The sequence below is a fragment of the Protopterus annectens genome, chromosome 1.part0 (assembly GCF_019279795.1).
Source record: "Protopterus annectens isolate FY-2018-M chromosome 1.part0, PAN1.0, whole genome shotgun sequence".
Taxonomy (NCBI): domain Eukaryota; kingdom Metazoa; phylum Chordata; order Ceratodontiformes; family Protopteridae; genus Protopterus; species Protopterus annectens.
Window position 1 is genome coordinate 1,140,645,188 of NC_056725.1, and position 20,354 is coordinate 1,140,665,541.

Here is a 20,354-nt window from a genome sequence, read left to right on the forward strand (position 1 = left end):
TGTTCCCACAATTTCCATTTATTTCTATTTACTATTTCCCTTTTCTAAAGATCCCTCTTACAGTTCTTTTCTCTTTTTTATAATACTCCGTACTTCACATAGACTTTTTTTAGACTTTAATTTCCATTTTCTAGTAATTGCTTTATTAGCAGGCAACAGAATAAAACATAATAAGGCCGTACTATGTCTAGGCACTTCGGATTCTGTATCTCAGCTCAAAAGAATTATTTGTTTTAGTCACAACCATTTGCTAACCCAATATTTCTGACCACATAGTCTGTAGGGAAGTGTTAAAGTCTACCAACTCATTACACTCCCAAAATATATTTTCCAGTTACGTCTTTCTTCCCCATCATACCTCCAACATTTTCTATATACCTGAGGAAAAATTCTTTGAAGTCTGCTTGTGGTATAAAAATACCTATGCAAACACTTCCAAGCAAAGATCCTAAACATTCTGGACTTTGTTTCTTATTTTGCAGCTATACATATGTCCTCCCATTCTTTTGTAAATTTCTTTTCCACTCTCTTATTGTTCCTAACATCCTGTGATTAATTCTTACAGTTATCATGTAATATTTTATATCTCCCACTAACAGTCCCTTTTCCTAACAGCAGCTTCTACTCTCAAATCAACTAAAAACTCTACCAAGGCAGGTCTTTCACTTAAGATTCCCTTATCCCTTTCTTTTTTCTATGCACTTACTGTCAATCCCTGGTAGAAAGGTAGTCTCTAGCCTGCAGTCCAAATGTCTTCCTGGCCTCATATCACTCTTTTACCTTTCTCTCTCAAGTTATTTGCCAGTACCTTGGTTCATTTGCAAGTTTTCTACAGTAACTTCCAGCCCCCTGTTGCCTATTTTCTGTACTGCTACTTGCAATCATCCCTATTGGCAAAATACCCTTTCTTCATTTATTTATTAGCTTAGTTCTTAGAATACTTTCTGCTACTTTATAAATGTAATATTCTGTATAGTTGTTGCTGTTCTCCTTAAAGGTCTGCATCCAAAGTCCAACTCCATATTTCTTGACCCCCCCCCCCCATCCCATGCTTCAGCATTTCTTTCCATTTTGAATTATAACCTTCTTCTTGTGTTGTGTGTATGAGTCTTAACTGTGTGGATCTAAAATATCTCTTCAAATCGGGTAATCCTAAACCACCTTGTTCTGTTTGAAGGATCATATTTTCTCACTTAAGCCTTGTGCTCTTCCCCCTCCCAGATAAATTCCTTCAGCTCTTTACTAATGTCCACAACTTCTCCTCTTGTTGATTAAAAATATGCCTGACCCATGTATAAAACTAAAGGGAATAAAAACATTTTCACTGCTTGTATCTTTCTGAGTCCCTTATTTTCTTTGCCAAAAGTATAAAGCAAATAACAATGGGAAAGAGGACACGCCTGCCTGGTTCCTCTGTTCAAACCCAATTTGTCAGAGAAGAACCCACCCACTTTAATTCTTGCATCTAATCTTTCATATATCTCCCTAATTAATCTTATTGTATCAGGGAATGCAAATGCTTCCATTCCCAACTTACTGTATTGAATGCTTTCTGTGCATCAAGACACACCAACAACAGTGGTATTTTCTTACATTCTGCTTCTTCTGGATCATTATTGTTTTATTAATGCTGTCAAATGCTTGCCTTCCCTCCACAGAACCAAACTTGATCCATATCTGTCAGTTTTGGCAACATATTTGCCATTCTTTTAGCTAGTATAAATATCTGAGCTGTTGGCTGGGTAAGATTTGCCTGCAATCAACTGGACATATCAGCTGAATTAAGTACATGTTTATCTGCACTTTCTTCATATAGTACTGCATTTTATTTATTTTTTCACTGAATATTAACTGAATTGAATATTGTGGTGTGTCTGTGTTTGTACAGGGAGCTTATTAGAAGTGTAACCAGTGGTAGCAGTGGGGTAGTTTCACTTCTTTGGTATTCTGTGTTTAACTCCTAGCCTAGGGGGTTTGTCTTGCCATGTAAGTGTTACATCTTGTGTTATATCTGCTAAATACCTGAGCTGTTGGCTGGCTACGGTTTACTGCAATCAACTGGATGTTTAAGTTAAATTAAGTACACTTTTATCTGCACTTTCTTCATATAGTACTGCATTTTATTTATTTTTTCACTGAATATTAATTGAATTGAATAGTGTGGTCTGTCTGTGTCTCTACAGGGAGCTTGTTAGAAGTGTAACCAGTGGTAGCAGTGGGGTAATTTCACTTCTTTGATGTTCTGTGTTTAACTCCTAGCCTAAGGGGTTTGTCTTGCCATGTAAGTGTTACATCTTGTGTTATTTTTGCTAAATATCTGAGCTGCTGGCTGGCTGGCTAAGATTTACCTGCAATCAACTGGACGTATAAGCTAAATTAAGTACATTTTTATCTGGACTTTTTTCATATAGTACTGTATTTTATTTATTTTTTTCACTGAATATTAATTGAATTGAATATTGTGGTCTCTCTGTTTCTCTACAGATGGTTCCCTACCCCCTCCCTGTTCTTTTCTGGTGTTAATCTTGATGGCTTTGAAATTGCACACCCCTCTTGTAAATTTGTCTTTGGACACTCCTTCTGGGCCCATCTCATTTGCTCACTCAACTGAGTACAGTGAGAACATATTTTGATTTCAGACAGTCCTACTAGTCCCACCTCTTCAGCTTTATCTACTGTGTACAGAGAGAGCATTTGGGAAGGACAACCCCTGTAGCCTCTTAATCCTTCTCTGCCCCCCCTCGAAAAAAATACTTTATTTAGCTGTTCTTACTGTAACTGTTTTAGTTTGCTGTTCTGTGTGCTCTTATCTGTTCAGTTGCTCTTACTCTGCTCTTATCACTTCTTGTTAGTAGCCTCCTAATTTACTACCTTCTGCTCTTGTTTTTAGCCATTTGTTAATTTAATTGCAAAAAAAAAAATTCTAAGCCTGTTTCCTGCCTTTCCTGTGACTAGTCTAGTCCAGATACAAATTTGCTGTATCCAGGACTATTTGTAAGCTTCTGAGCCCCCCAAGCCTTTCTGTGTTGGAGGGAACCCTTCTAGCTTATCAATGAGAGTGGAAAGTGCTAGGTAGCCTGTCTACCACAAGAATAGTTTCTGGCCCAGAAATTGTAGTTTATTGGCGGTGTGGGCATTTTTTCCATCTCTTTCAACTTTCTGGTTTAAAAGCCCGCGTTTGTACTTGTTTCCCACCTTTCCTTTAACTAGTCACGTCCAGGTACAGATTTGCTGTATCCAGGACTGTTTGTAAGCTTCTGAACCACCCAAGCCTTTCTGTGTTGCAGGGAAGTCTTCTAGCTTATCAGTGGGAGTGGTAAGCACTAGGTAGCCTATCTACCATAGGAGGAGTGGATTCTGGCCCAGAAATTGTAGTTTATTGGCCATTTCGGCAGTCTTTCCATATTTTTCAACTTTTTGGTTTAAAAGCCTGCATTTGCACTTGTTTTCCACCTTTCCTGTAACTAGTATAGTCCAGATACAGATTTGCTGTATCCAGGACTGTTTGTAAGCTTCTGAGCTGTGCCAAAGTCTGCTCTTCAATTTTTCCCTTAGATCTGCTAGTTCTCTCCTCTCCTGCACTTTTACTAGCTTATTAGTCTAGCACTTTACCAGACTTATTGTAGCAATTATTGTAGCACACAAAAGTGCTATCAGCACTAAACGTTCTACAAGGAAACAGCTCTAGTACTTATTATTAATGCCCACCCCTCCAGGCATGTCTAAAATTCAGTTCCCTGTGCTTTCTCCTATTAACCCAGTGAACTTGGGCAGCCTGAGGCAATGTAGCAACTGCCTCATGTACACCGACAGCCCTCTCCTCTTACCTCCCAGCACTCATACTTGCGAGAGATGCACTTATATATCCAAACTGGAAGCCACACACTCTCCAACCAAGACTGGAATAGCTGGTCAAGAGGAGAAGATCAACACTTGCACCACACCACATGGAACACACAGCCCTCCAGAACACACACCAGCACTGCCTTCACATAAAAACACACACCACACACCCACTTTTGCGGAGGCTCTCAATAAAAATCTAAGCAAACAGCAGAGACCTCCAAGGCAGAAACCCACTCGACCACCACAACACAACACTAATCACGAGACGCATAGCTCTCCTAAACAGTGTGCCACTCAACTAAAGCCCCTAAGGCAAAACAGCATGCCCTAACACACTAGTTATAGGTGACTCGATAGTGAGGCACACTGACGTCCCACTCACTAGGCTGAATAAGTAGAAAGTAACAGTCAGCTGCCTGTTAGTTGCCAGGATCCGCCACAGAACGCACGCACTCAGGCCCCTCAACAACAGGTACAAATATGACTCAGACATTGTACATGTGGGTGTGAATGACCTGAGATGTACCCCCCCTGCACTACATGAAAAGAGACATGGAGGAGCTCTCGGATTATGTAGCCCAGGTGCGGGTATGACCCTAGCCCTGAGCAGCATCCTAACATCACCCAGAATGATATCACAGTACAAACAGAAAATGATTGATTTCAACAATTGTCTAAGTTTCTGGTGTCACTCTAAGGGGATCCAGTATCTGTTTGCCTGGAATGACATTGACAGACCTCGATGTTTTGCCAGAGATGGCCTGCATCTGTCACCCCTGGGCTTCCGGATACTGGCCAAGGCTCTTGCCACCCCTATAGTGCTTTTTTTAGGCAGTGTTCCAAAGACCAAATTACCACCGTAACAGCTGCAAACAAATGCAGTCTGAGGGTCATGCTGCTCAGTGCTAGAAGTCTAAATCTCAAAATGCATGCGCTCGAAGCACTCCTTAAAATGGAGAACATTGACATTTGTGCTGTAACAGAAACCTGGTTCAAGGCAGCAGAAAGCACCCTTACACTACCAGACTATAATTCTTTCCACACCTTTTGGCCCCAGAACTTGGACCGAAGCTCCAAAGGTGGTTGTGTTTCCATATTCATAAAAGATACACACACCTCCAGACTGGTAGCCCAACATAACGCATCCGAGGTACTTCAGGGGCAGCTAACACTGGCTAAGACAGCGATTCAGGTCATAGCCTGCTGTAGGTCCCCAACCATGTCCCAAGACTCGCACTCCACGTTCTTAAGCACCCTGGAGAATATTAGGGTCCAATCTAGCACTCTCATACTACTGACTTCAACTACCCCTCCATTAACTGGTAAAACTACTCATGTACCAATACACTTGCCCAAAGTTTCCTGGAGTTTATTAATTCCAATGCCCTGGACCAGCTCGTTCTTACCCCCACTAGAGGTAGCAGCATCCTTGACCTGGTCATTACTAACATGGGAGATCGTTGCTCTACACCAGTAGTCAGCTCCTCCCTGGTTAGATCCGATCACAAGCTAATCACCTTGGAAATCTGCATCCCTCCCCACCCCCCCACAAAGGTAACCACCATGAAAAACTTGTCCAAAGCTAACTGGGCTCCTAAAAACAGAGGTAGCTAACTTCACAGCACCCATGCAAATGGAGAATAGTTGCATGACTGCCGACTCGTACACCAATGCACTGTACGGGCATACCCAATAGAACCAAGATGCTCTCCTCCAAAAAAAGGAAGCCAATCTTGTGGTCCCCTGCCATAAACAAACTCTACAACAGGAGGAGGAAACTGATGCGGAAAAAGGTGAAGACTGGAAAAAACTCCCTTATCAGCCTCAACAAAAAGTTGAGATCCTTCATGAAATCCTCTAAAGCTAGCTATGAAAACAGAATTGCAGCAGACAGTAAAGACAACCACAAGGCCTTTTATAGTTACGTAAAGAATCTCCATAGCAATACCCATATTTGCTCTGAGCTACTGCACAATGATACCTCCTATACTGAGCCAACAGATATTGCCAATATACTGGCCGACAGATTCAGTGCCAACTTTATCCCTCCCCCCCTCAAAGGACCAATCACAATACCAGCAGATTGCCAGGCACCTAGTATTACTACTGCACAGGTTAAAACAGCACTGTCCAAGGCCAAGAATACAGCTTCTGTGGGACCTGACAATATCCCTGGCTGTGTTCTACATGAACTACAGAGTGAACTGGCACCTCACCTGTGTGCCCTGTTCATTCACAGCTTCACCTTAGGCTTTGTTCCTACCGAATAGCGCACTGCTACAGTCATCCCGCTCCACAAAGGAGGAGCAACTACAGACCCTGGGAACTATCGCCCCATTAGCCTGACGAGTCTGATATGCAAAGCTATGGAATGCATCATCATGGACCTAATAAACAAGGATATAGGGAATCTCCAGACTCTGGATCCCACGCAGTTTGGTTATGTGAAGGGTAGATCATGCCTGCTTAACTTGGTCAACTTCTTTGAGTCAGTCACCAGAGCTGTGGATGAAGGCAAGGTGGTTCATACAGCCTACCTTGATCTAGCCAAGGCCTTTGATACCATTCCCCACTCAGTAATCATAGAAAAACTCACTAAGCTAGGCATCAATCCCTATATCTGTAGGTGGGTTGTAAACTGGCTCACAGAACCCACAGTGTGAAAGTAGCTGACTCCAAGTCAGACTGCCGACTAGTCATGAGTGGAGTCCCACAGGGTTCAGTCCTGTGTCCTCTCCTGTTTGGTACTCTGAAGTCCGGGCCAACACGAAGGGACTCTGGCTGACAAAGTTTGCAGACGATTGCAAGTTGGGAGCTATTATTGACTCCCCAAGTGATGTTGACATCCTACAGAATGGCCTCACTGAGACCAATGACTTTTGTCAGAACCATGGCCTTAAGCTCAGTGCCAAAAAATGTGTCATTATCCCCTTTGGAAAAAAACCAGTTCCCATGAATTACCACATAGATGGTAGTCCACTGAACGCAGAAGGCGTTATAAGAGGTCTAGGAACACAGGTTGACAGCAACCTCTCTTTTGATCACATTGCCACTGTGGTCATAAAGTCCTTCTATGTGGCACATCTCATTACTAAGGGTTTTGCATCCAGGAAGAAAGAGGTCATTGTCTCCCTCAAATCTTCCCTCATTAGGCCAGTCATTGAGTACAATGCCGCATTTGGCATGTACCTCACTAGACACCTGCAGCAACTGGAGAGGCCGCAACTGTACTTAACAAAGAGGATCCTAGGCCTTAAACACTTGTCCTATATGGACAGACTCAAAAAACTCAAACTTTTCTCTGTCTCATATCACCTACTTAGAGACGATCTCTGCTTGACTTACAAAGCCATGTCTGACCCAGCTCTGTTAGAAATGCTACATCTAAAGAAATCCCAGTCCCTCTGCCCCACATGCTCCAGACCTCAACCTCATTACCACAATCAACAGAACATGCTGGAGGGACAGGCTCATAACCCATAGACTGCCCATGCTATGGAATAGACTTCCCATACATGTCAAACAGAGCACCTCGCTGACCGTCTTCAAGAGAAAGCTTGATGAGTGGTTGGGAAATAGAAAGTTCACCCCGGGGATAACTCCAGTGGCTCTACTCAACAGAGACACTGGGAACTAAGGTTGGGTGGTACGATGCCAGGGTAATCCTGTGGCTAGGCTTATAAAGGCCCCAGGGCCATTAGCCTAGTACACACCTATGAACCTATAGACATGAACACTTTCCTTTTATCATTATGTTTTGTACAGACATGAAAGAATTCAGGTACATAATGGAAAATCACTGGGGTATTTTGCTGTTAACTATGACCTGGCAGAGCTACTATCTTTAAAAATGTTTGATTTGCTATAGGTGGCATAAATGTAAGACATCTTTTGGGCAACATATGCTGGATAGTATTAGAAACAGACACAAACCACACTTTCAGGAAAAAAGTGTGCTGCCATCCTTGCTGTAACTGTGTATTTTGCAAAGTGTTAAAAAAAACTTTGTCAGTTAATACATTTAAGGAGTTTACCATTAGACATTTAATTGACTGCCACAGTGGTATGGCGGTAGAGTTGTTACCTCACAGCAAGAGGTTCTCCCATTCAGTTATCGGCTTGGCTTGGGAGTGCCTTCTGTGTGGAGTCTGTATGTCCTCCCCGCGGTTGGGTAGCGTTTCGAAAGACATGCATGCGTAAATGGGCATGCCTTCGTTGAAGGTTGAGCGTCGAGCTGGCACCTCGGCGTTTTGTAAAAATCTATTGCCAATCATTAGCGGACCGGAGTTCCGCTGTGGCGACCCCTTACCGGGAAAAGCTGAAAGACAAACAACAACAACCATTAGACATTTAATTACATTCTATAGTACTTATTTATTTAGTTATATGTTTTTGCTTTGCAATTTGAGTAGGGATGACAAGAAGAATGTTCATACATTGTATTTCTGAACATCTAAGTGACATTAAATGTAAAAGAGAAGCAAATGCTTTATACAAACAAGACTAAACACCAAGGGGCAATCTTGAGTTTTAGAGACATCAAGAAGGTCATACAGAAAGGGGCCAGGCCCCTGTTGTAGAAGGAAGTAGCAGTCCACAAAAATCATAAAAACTGATAGGCCAAAGAAGAGTCATAAAGACAATAGAGTGGAATATTTAGGATAAGAAAGAAATTAGGTATTGTTACTATTATACAAAAAGCCCAGAATTTCCAGACACAAGATATGCACAAATATTAAGACAGAAATTAGAGGAAAGAAAAATACTTCCACAAGAGAAACTGACAGAAGCTTCAAATACAAATTTGTGTTCATTAATACAACAGATTTGTGAAATGCACAATATAGATCAAGAAACTTTGATCTGTTTGGAAAAAGAAGCATCTGAGGAAGTGCGAAAATATAAACAAAACCTAGAGATTTTTGAAAAGTATAAAAAAGAAATATGGACTTGAGAGAGATGTGATATGGTGCAATATTTATACGAAGTCGAAAGCCAAATTAATCAATACAAAAAAGGCAGCCCCAAAGATATTCAAAGAGAAATACAGGCAAAGGCATCCAGATATGGAAAATTTCACAATCAAAAAAATCACAAAGAGAGAACGTAGAAAAGAAGATTAGGAAAGTAGAAGTTAAAGAAATAGAAGTTAAGTTATGGAATGCCTGCAAAGTGAAAAAAATGGTGTAGAAGGCCTAACACAGGTTAAATCACAGCATGATGGAATGAATCCCCAAAGTAAGGAGAAACAGGAAGATCAGGCTACATCTGAAGAAGAAATATGGACTTGAGAAAGAAAAAGAGATTTAATGTGGTGTAATATTTATGCAAAGGTGAAAGCAAAACTAATCAATACAAAAGAGCAGCACCAAAGATATTTGAAGAGAAATACTGACAAAGGAGTCCAGACATGGACAACTTTACAATACAAAAAATAAGAAGACAAATGGGAAAAGTATAAAAGAAGATTAGTAATGGAGAAGTTAAAGAAATAGAAACTGAGATTATGGAGTATACCTGTGAAGTGAAGGATTCGGTGTAGAAAATTTAGCTCAGAAAGCATTTCAGCAGGATAGAGAAATAGACATCCAAGTTAAAGAGAAACCAGTGGAACGGGAAGCAACTAGTCAGTTTCCATATGAAGATATTTTGGAGCCTTTCACAGGAAACCAGTATAAACCTTCACTTGAAGAGCAAGGTAAGGAACAGGAAACTGTGGCAACTCTAATGCAGTCAATGATGACTAGTGATAGGCTAGTGAGCTCCCATGTGACAGAGCAACGGATGACACAGGATGAAATTGAAGAGAATGTGCCACAGGAAGATGCTATAGAACATTCTGTAGAATGTCTGCAGAAAATGGAGAACAAAGAATGTGCCCTCAGTTTAGGAGAAAATGAGGTAAGAGAAGAGTTGCTTGATGTAATAGAGATAGACATACTAAGATCAATGAAAGAAATAGATTGCAGAAGGTCAGTAAAAGCCAAGAAGTTAGAAGTCTGAGTATAGAAGAGGAAACAGATCACACTCTGCAAGATAGATGTGATAAAAGCAATGCACATTATTATAACGGATAAGGATTTATCATGCATTTTTCCAAATAATAAACTAAAAATATCAGCACAGGCAGAAGAACTTAGAAGATACACATAGATGTAAGGGAAAATACAAAATGAGCAATTTATTGATGACCCAAAAAACTTTTATAGAGAATTGGGAAACAAGGTAAAAGGAATTGAAAGACCACCAAAAAAAGAAGAAATAGATTTTGGAGTAATATTTATGAAGATCCCGTGGAACATAAAGATGATAAATGGATAGAAAAAGTAAAAGAAAGAATAAAAAGCTTAATGGTACAGGATATGAAATGGGATGAAGGAACAGCCAGAGATTCAAACAAAGTTAGGAAAACCTCAGGCCCAGATGCAGTACCCTAACGTCTGGTTAAAAGTAGTAACATCTTTGTATGAAGGTTTAGCCTTGAGTAAGAACTATATATATGCTTACCCCAAACAGATACCAACTTGGCTAACAACAGGAAAAACGATGCTCCTTCTTAAGAGTGAACCTGTAAGCTACCCTAAATAATATAGACCAATAACTTCCCTTCCAATGATGTATAAACTATACACTGGAATTGATGCCGACAGAGTTTATAGTAATTTAGAAGAAAACTCAATTACGGCAATAAAAGAAAGTAATTTGGATCAAAGGATCATTTGTTAAGTAAAGTCATAGTGGAGAACTATAAAAAGGGGAAGAGACTAAGTATGACATGGATTGACTACAACAAAGCATTTGACAGTATCCCACATTCATGGATAAAAGAGTTCTTAAAAATGTATAACATACACCCTGCACTGATAAACCACACCACAGCAACCATGAAACAGTGGCAAACCACTCTGCAGTTAAGCCTTGATAAAGGACAAATTATTATTCCAAGGTGACTCTCTCATACTGTTGCTCTTTTGCTTTGCCCTGAACCCTTTAAACTGTCTGTTTAACAGATTAGGTCATGGCTATAATTTGGCTCCCAGAAAGCAACAAAGTGTAAAGACTCCTCATCTTCTCTTTGTCGATGATTTGAAACAGGAAAAAACATGTAATCAGCCAACCAGCAAGAAATTCATGATAATTCTTAAAGTCATGTCCCCCTAAAATCTGCAAATTCTTGTTCTGTAATAGGAAAAAGAAACTTCTTATATTTATTACACTCCAAAGTATGCTTAAAATTTGTTTTTTAATATCTTTATTTTATTAAAACTGTATAGCTTATCAGATGAGGAACTGAAAGCACAACTTCAAGTAGTCAAAACTTTTTCAGATGATATAAGAATGTCATTTGGTTGTGATAAATGTGCAAAAGCAACCTTTAAAGCAGGAAAGCTGGAGCACCAAGGAAACATCAGTTTTAGATAAGAATGTCATATAAAAGAACTTGAGCAAGAGGGAATGTATAAATATTTCCGAACTGATGAAGGATCAACAATAAAACATGAGCAAATGCGAATAAAACTTAGTAATGAATATTTTAGAACACTTAAATTAATTCTGAAGTCTGCTTTGACATTTAGGAACAATATTCAAACCAATTTGATGTTCCTGGCCTAACTTACAGTTTTGGAGTGATTGACTGGCCCCAAAAGGTGTTAGGTATATTAGACAGGAAAACAAGAAGGGTGCTTCATGCTCCCCAAATGATTTATAAAACTCACTGCATACCAAGATTGTGTATTCCCTGTTTCAAAGGAGGTATGGGCCTCCTTGAAATTGATTACATGTATAGATCTGCAATCATGGGACTGCATATATAATATATAATAATGATAAATAAATTTTATATATATATATATATAATGCATATACATATGATAACCTCACAAGATCCAGTCTCCCTAAGCTTGGCGATAACCCTTTCTGTTTTCTGTTGCCTGAATCATTGCACTAAAAGATGTTGCGCTCTACAGTTATTAAAAAAAAAAAGTTGCTTAACAGCAATCTTTCTAAACTCATTCATATTATCAAGGTAATCCCTTATTTTCTGTTTAGCATTTTGCAATTCATCTTAATCTTGTTCTTCGAGATTCTCCGCATTCTGCAATACCTTAACCTTTGTCAGTCCCTTTCATTTCCACCCTAGCTATATTTTCAGAAGAAATGTCTGTCTTCTCTAATAATTGCCACATAATTTCCACTACCCATTCCTTAAATTCCTGTCTTTTCAACAGAGAGGTAGGAAAGCACAAGTGTCTCATTTTTATTTCATTACCCTGCGTTTTTATTTTAGTTATTGGAGAGTGATCTGAAAATAGTTATTGGATGCGTATCAAAACTTTTAATTAAATGCGCATGTTCCTATAAAATATATGTTCTGTCTAGTCTAGACCAGTGTTTGTATCTTGGTGAGTAATATAGAAATTCACTCCTACTACTGAACTCACCTCTTCCATGCCAAATATTCTCATAAATTTCTTCAAAAATCTACCCTCATTTGTTATTTTTTCCCTTCTGGGCTCCCCATGAGCCCCTCAGAGGTTTACCTTTAAAATCTCGAATCACAGTGGTTCGAGTACTCATATGAGCAACTCAAAACCACGAAAGTGTAACATCGATGGTCCTTAATGTTCGAAAAACAGCAAATCGAAAAGCAGATTCACTGTTTTTCGAACATTAATGCAAACAAAAAAAAAACTAAGTGTAAAGCAGGGAGTCAAGCTCCCTGCACCCCCCATGTGGGGGGCTACGCCCCCCCCACACACCCTACTTTGTTATTCTAACTCCGAGATCACACTACAGTGGGGAAAGGAACCATTTACTGATCCCCACTATAGTGCAGTCCGCCCCAGAATGTCGAATGTGCAGTGAGCGAATCCCATTGTGCATTCGCTCATTGCACATTCAAACCTTTTTCCGTTCAGCATTTGCAAATCTTGCAGATTGCCTTCCACACAAGTGGTGTTTGCCTGTGTCCAATACACACATCTAAAGGTAACCCCCCTCCCCCTCAGATACCCCTTCACTGCTGCAAATGAAATTCCAGTCCCCACCTATAAGTAATATTCCTTGTTGAAATCTAAAGCTGATTATTTCTCCCAGTTATTAAGCTCCATTATAGCAGTTTTAGGTGGAATATAAATACTTGCCAGTGTAATCCTCCTCCTTTTCCAGTAGCCCCTTAGTACTTCAAATGTACCATTATTATCTTTTTTATCTTGTTCTATCACTGTTGGAGCTTTTCTTGCAATTAATAGAAGTACTCCTCTTTTCCTTTTTGTCCCAGGTATTTTGCTCAATAACCATCCTGAAAAACTTTTTTATCAAATTCACGTGTTAATTTCTTTCAAAATGCATCTCCTGTAGCACAGCTATTTACAGTCCACATTTTTAATATAGTTCACTACTCTTACTTTTTTGTATATATCTGTGAGACCATTTACATTTAAAGCTAATATAGAAAACATCATTATGTTAGTCATTCCCACCTTTTGTGTGTAACAGCTTTTTGTTAAGTGTCTAGTTCCAGCTTTAGTGTTACATGCATACACTAATGTTTGACAGGTTGATATTTTATACAGATGTTTGTTGTCATCTCCATTTGAGCCTGTGTCACATCTTAAAAACTTGCTTTATTGAAAGCCCTCAAATGGAAAAAAAAGCAAGCACAACCCCTGTAGACCCCTAAAACCTATTAACATAATACTAACACAGAAATATATGTACATCTTCAAATATTGAAGTTTTACCCTCATAAGAGGATTAACGTAAAAGGAAGGTTATGCATGCTAAGATGCGTGTTGCAGCCTGTGTTTCTACTAAGTGCTGTTTGGTTTTGCCATGTCTTTATTACTCTCCCAGATTGGGAAAGCACTTGAATGCTTTCAGAACACATTATCTCCTAGCCATTGAAAGAAATAAGTATTCTGTTTGTATTGCTTTTTATCAGATTGTTTCCATGGAGACATGATAACCAGATACAGAGTTGCTTCTACAAACACGCATCTATTTGCTAGACAATGTTATTTTTTATTTATTTGCTTTCTCTTAAAACTTATTACTAGATTAAGCCAAGGGCCTTAATCCAATCTTTCCCCTATGCAATAGTGAAAAAAGGACAACAATTTTTCTTGTATCTTGCACTTTTGACCAGACCCTTCTTTTTTATGTTGAAGTGCCTATATTTCTTAAAACTGAACAAGGATAAGGAAAGAAGAAGGCAAAAAAAAAAAAAAAACTGGGCACCAGTTTACTTTAGTACCCCCATTGCACTTGAAAATAGAGAAAATGTTATAGCATGCAGAATATGTCATGTATTATATAAACATTACTATTAAGAACAATTTTTAATTTTATTTATAGTTAACCCCCCCCCCCCAAAATGTCCTTCCAAACATCAATATTATGAAATGGACATATGTTTTAGAGTCCCCTACATGTTTAACAAAGTAAAAAAAAGTCCAATATTTCCAGTTTTCTTGTTCCGTCATGTTTCACAATTTTAAGTAATACTTTGTAATCCCAGATTTATATGCCAATTTTCGAGTTGCTAGTTTTATTCATGTTGATCTCTGTTTCCCAAACCCAGTCTCCCAGTCTTCATTTCCAACATACTCCCAGTTCTTCTAGTCAGCTCTTGTGCTTTTTTCTGTCTCTCAAGCATTTTTCATTGAAACATTGGAAAAGGTTTCACTGGCACAGTCTCTCTGTGATCTTTATTACCAGAAGAACAAGAAGCAGACTCTTCTGTTTCATAACTCATTTTTTGTTGTACAAACTTGTGTATTTCCTCCTTAGCAAGCTCTGCATCAAAAAATGATTTTGTCCCTCTAGGAAAGAATATTTTAAGAATGGCTAGGTACAGCAGCTTAAATCTCATGCCTGCTTCTTGACATTCCCTGATTAGTGGAATATATTTGCTCCTCTTCTGCTTGGTGTACAGTGAGCAATCATTTTCCACAAACACTCTGCTGTCTCCCACTTTTAGTACTTTGTCCTTCTGCCACAGTTTTGTCAGAATCAGCTCATTTTTCTTGTAGGATTGCATCTTTACTATTAAAGGTCTAGATTACTTTCTCATGGCCAGGTTTGGAGCAAACACACAATGTGGCTTTTCAATTAACAACTGCTTTTGTGGAACACCAGTCCAGTTGCATATTTATACTTTCATAAAATTAATACAGCTTGTTCCTTTCAGCTTCTGTGGTAGAGCAGAACATGTTTTTTCTACGTGATTTGTCCTTTAATTCTGTTATTTTTTTTAAATATCTCTTCTTGAGCAGTCTCATATTCAGCCAGCCTTTTTTTCATTTCAACCTCTGATTTTTACAGTTTTATCACTTCATCTGACTATGTTTTTAGAGCTTCCTCCATTTTTACAGCCTTTTATTATTTGAGTTGATGTACTCCTTCAATGCTCTGAGTACATTTGACTTATTTGTTCCTCTAGGTTACTGGAAGTCATGTATTGCATCAAGCTGGAGTTTGCACTGCTTTTTGCAGAACAGTGGCAAAATTATTCATAGTCAGTGTTTTTCCTTAGCTTTTGTGATTGATTTTCTTTCAGGTTTTCTGAATTTGTTTTTTTGCTTGCATTCAGGCAGTGTACTGACAGAAATGTTTCCAGAATTACAAGTTCACTGGCCCTCTCTTCTGAGTTTCTGTTTTCACACTGGGAAAGCTGAAATTAGCGGTTACTGAAAATGCAGCCATCTTGGAATTTTACTTTTGATGCTTGTTGCCCCCCCCCCAAGAAAAAAATTCAGGGCCTCAGATTGAGTCTAACCCTTGGTCACCTGAGTCATCACGTGAAGGTCTCTCTCTTGATGGTTCTGGTGCAATACATCTTATTGTGCTTGCAGGAAGGAGACTGGATGGTACTCTTTGGAGATCCAGAATGCTTACATGTACACAAAAATAGCTGAATCATCCATGAGATTCACACAATTTCACAGGGCAGCCAACCATTATTAGTTCAGAGCCTTGCTTTTTGGACACCCTGGAGCCCTCCAGGTGTTCTCCAGTTGCATGCCGTATGGCTCCAGTAGCAGCTCACATTTGCCTGTTATTGTTAAAAATATTTAATTTAAACCATGGGCTAGTTGCTGTTCCATTAAGATTCATTTCACTATAGTCCCTTCATATCATCAGGGATTCTCTTCTGTATCCTTAGCCTTGATTAAGCTTTTCAAAGTCTTCTTTAAAGGAGTATTTTATTCTAGACCTCCATTAACTCACCCTGCTTCCCCATGGGATCTTGATTTTATCCTGAAGAAATGTAATAATTTTCCCTTTGAACCTGCTGGCTTTACTGACATTAAATTCCCATCAAGGCAAACCCTCCTTCTGGGAGTCATCACTTTTGCCAGACTAGTTCCTGAGCTGCAGTCCTTGTCTTTTAAATTCCCCTATGTTATTTTTCATAAAGACAGTGTACCACAAAGGACGAACCCATCCTTTATGCCAGAATTACCACACAGTCAAATTTGAACTAATCCATTCATCTTCCATTATTCTTCCTGAATCATTCTAATATATGACATATAAATTATATTATTTACATGTACACAGACAACTTAGGAAGGATGACCAGCTGTTGATCTCCTTTCCTAGTCTTAAAGTTCATAGTCTAACTAAAGTCACACTGTCAAAATATATATCTGTTGGTATTGCCTTTTGTTACTCATCTTGCCATAAGTCCCTGTCTTTTTGATCAAAAGCACCCTTTGTCAAGGCTCAAGCTACATTCTTGGCCTTTCTTAGAAATTTGCAGTTGGAAAAAAATTGTGCTGATGCCACAAGGTGTACTTTACTTACTTTTGCCAAAAGTTACAGTTTGGACTTCTTACACAGAGCTTGGGCATCCTTTGTGATCACCATTCATGGAGGTTTGTTATCTTAGGCAAGTTCTGCTGGGAATTATGTCCTTTAGTTTCAATGTCAGGTTGTCCAGACAGTGGAACAACCTGTCCTCCTATTCCCCTCCAGACCTGCCTTATTCTGAGGAACAGGAGGTCTTAAAAATTATTTTCCAGGTTCTAAATTCTCCTTAAGCGCATGGATATTTTTCCTTATATTTCTTAGAGAGCCACAGCAATGGCTGTATTCACTCAATCTGAAGGCTCAAAACGGAGAAGAGCATTATGGGACAGGGGAGGAGATTGAGGCAGCAAAAGTTTATTGCTGCCATAAAAATAAAGGTGCTTTTGGTGACCAGTCTGTCACTTCCAGTTTCTGGACAGAAACTAGGAAAATCTAATGTTCTAGTAAGTACATAGCTTGTGTTTTAAAAGGGTCCCCTTCAGTCGATCGAACGTTTACAAGTTCGAACCACATATGGCCGAGACCATACGTTCGAACTTGTAAAAGTTCAATCAGACTGAATGGAGATCTCTGTACAGAGTGGAAAGGGAAGATTTCCCATTTCTGCAATGTAATGTGATCTCGGAGTTGGTATATTTAAGTAAGAGGGGTGTGGGGGGTGTATGGGGGCATAGCTACACTGCTGTAGACGTTTAGTTTTGTGTTTTTTTTGTTTTATGTGTTTTTATTTTAGTGTTCGAGCTTTTATGAGTTTGAACATATGGTCTCGGTCATATGTGGTTCAAACTTGTAACAGTTCGATCTACTGAAGTAGATGCGTTTTAATATGTTCAAACTCATAAAAGTTCGATCTACTGAAGTAGATCCGTTTTAAAAACATTATTTTGACATGTTGCATTGTTTAGAATGAATGTGAAGGAACATATGCTTTCTGTTATGCTGCCACCTTCTAAATATAAGAGAGGCAAAAACTTGGCCATTTAGCATTTGAAGGAGGTCAAGTCTTCATAAATTCTACTCTTACATTTTACAGTGGTGGCTAATGGTTACTTTTTTATTTTGCTGTGCTAGAAATTGTGGTGGAATATTAATCTGATGCTTGTCTTGATCAACAGGATCCTTTGGTTGTGACTCTTCCACGTCCTGGGCCATTGACATCAGCCATGTTTTTGTTACTTCACAGTATGAAAGAAACTGGAAAGGGGCCTGTTTCTCCCAAAATACTGTTTACACAGCTGTGTCAGAAGTAAGTACTGATATTCTTTATTTAAGTTGCATGTACTTGTAGTGACATTTGAAAAACTGGACTTCTGTTGTGCTGGTGTGCTGCATATTATATATCAAAAGCTGCCAGATCGAATGCATGTATTTTAAAACAGTTAATAGCTAAAATGCAGTGATAAAACTAGAAGGCAAGAGCAGCTTGCCTACTTGAGCTTAACTTGTATTTTATCAGTAATTACGAGGACCCTCTAAAAAGTAACTGAAACGTCGAACAGCCTGCCCTCCTCTCCATTTACACATTATAGACTTTTTTTCCCCCTCAAATTCATTTTCACTGCATGACCATTGTTAAATCAACTTGAATGTAGTTTTCTCATCTCTTGGTTTGGTATGTTTTGACCAGTTCTGCAATAAATTAAAATTCTGTTTATATTCATTAATAAAAAAAAACATTGCATAATATCTCTAATGTCAGTCAGTAATACTGAGTTCTTATATAAAATTATAAAGGTTACAAAAGTTTTGACCTGTATGTACTTCAATTTGCACAAGTTCTGTGTTTTAAATTTAAGATCTGTATGTTCAAAATATTGACTGTGGAGATTGAATGTTAATATTTTGGTTTGAATTCTAATATAGTATTTGTAAGAAAATTATATATTTATTTTTATCTGTTAACTGTGTAAGTGATCTGGTTCTGAGACATTCTTCAGCTGTGAAAGATAAACAAAAGTAAACCAGTATCAGTACCTGTGATTGACCGTTTAAGTATAAGTTTACGGCTGTAAGAAGTAGCTCAGCCAGAGTTTGAGTTTATTATTTTTGAGAAACCTAATACTGTTGTTCCCACAGATTTAATTTTGTTTTCCAAGTCATCCGCTTGCACTCCTTTAACTTCTCTTCATGCTGTGTATATAGGCTTTTTGTTAGAGTATTTTAAAAAAAAATGTCCAATAACTCATTCTGGTTCAGCAGCAAGTGGTGTCAATGCTTAGCATGAACTAACACTGTTCTTTTTATACAGAATCAAGGAGATTTTTCTGTTACCAATGCTAGGTTTGTAGAGAGGAAGAGAAAAATAAAATGAAACCCATCCCTACTGTCATCTTTAAGGGAAATATTATGTGCAGCAAACTGTACCTCTGTCTTTCTTCTTTTCCCTTCCGTGACTTAGTTCATAAGGATGCTGTTTCAGTCTCCTGGCTTAGGGACATATCTTTGGAGATTGTAAGCAGTACTGGTGCATTTTTCAGATATCTGACTGGAGATCCCTCTTCCCCAAGATGATAAGATTGCCAGAGCTGAAGCAGAACATCTCTCTTATGTTCCAAACCATCCAGAATGTAATGCTCAGTTATCAAAGTACTTATTATGCACAGCCCCCATCTCTGAAGGGCAAGCAGGTTTGATAGAACTCCATCAACTGGTCGTAACTTCTGTAACAGTTATAAGGTCGTTCCATCTGTTATATGTCTCTGTTTCTGCCTTTGTCTTTCTTTTGCCCCCCCCCTACACACACACACACACACACACACACACACACACACACGTCATATGAAACAGGAAAGACTGTTCCAGCAGTCACACTTTTTGATAAAATATCAAAGTTTATGAATAGATACTGTAAAAAGGTCTGTAAGGTCAGTAAGTTGGCTGGTCAGGGTACTTAGTTATGTGGCTCTGGTCAGGGTCCTTAGTTATGTGGCTCATGTTAGTACTTAATTAAGTTTCATTCTGATTCAGGTGTAAGAAGGTATACAAAAGCTGCCATTGTCTGAAAGTGCAAGCACAGTAATGAAATTTAATACAATAGCCAACAGACTTGATGTCCACATATCGAAGTGTGTTTATGATGCAGACTGGTATAACTCAATATAAAAAGCTGCCCATAGGGGGTAAACCCAGTTATTGGATTTTTTTGTCACCTAGGCCTTACATTTTGTCTTTCTGCTGATAACACGATTAAAGATCATAAAGGAAAAGGCCAGTATCATTCAGCTCCCTAATTGTCCGTAGCAGATGTATCAGGCTTCCTATTAAGTGATACAGCTTCCTATTAAGTGATACAGCTTCCTAGAGAAAAAAGGGAAAACAGTGAGTTCCTGTCATTCAAAAAGGCTAAGAACTGTGTAATATAATTTGTTGAAGTAGTCCAGGAAAGGCCTGTTAGGTAGGAGGTATGGGGTGCTTTCATGTCCGTAGCGCCACTGTTAAGTCCTGAAAGACTGTCAGTCAGAAGAAATGTGTTTCTTTACAGTGACTCACATTCTTAAATAGCTGTGACACAGTATCTTAAACCCCCTGTTGTTAAAAAAGGTAAGAAAGCACAGTAACTATGAGAAGGTAAGTTACGATGTTTTGTACAGTTGTTACAGAAGACTGCATTATAATAGTTTTGACATGTCTTGTGCATAATGCATTAAAATGAGGAAGTAGAATGCTTCAAAGCTAGTGAGCCTGGTAGC

General features: G+C 38.8%; 1 protein-coding gene across 4 annotated transcripts in view; it reads left to right on the forward strand.

Annotated features, from left to right (window-relative positions):
* USP45 (ubiquitin specific peptidase 45) overlaps window positions 1–20,354 on the forward strand; it is a 2,611,314-nt gene that overhangs the window by 1,413,214 nt on the left and 1,177,746 nt on the right. For 3 of the 4 annotated variants that reach the window (XM_044065122.1, XM_044065103.1, XM_044065112.1), the window contains exon 8: window positions 17,781–17,911. In XM_044065122.1, coding sequence (XP_043921057.1) covers window positions 17,781–17,911 — 131 coding nt within the window. Of the gene's footprint in view, window positions 1–17,780; window positions 17,916–20,354 lie in introns of those variants that run through there. The other variant, XM_044065130.1, reaches the window with a different exon arrangement.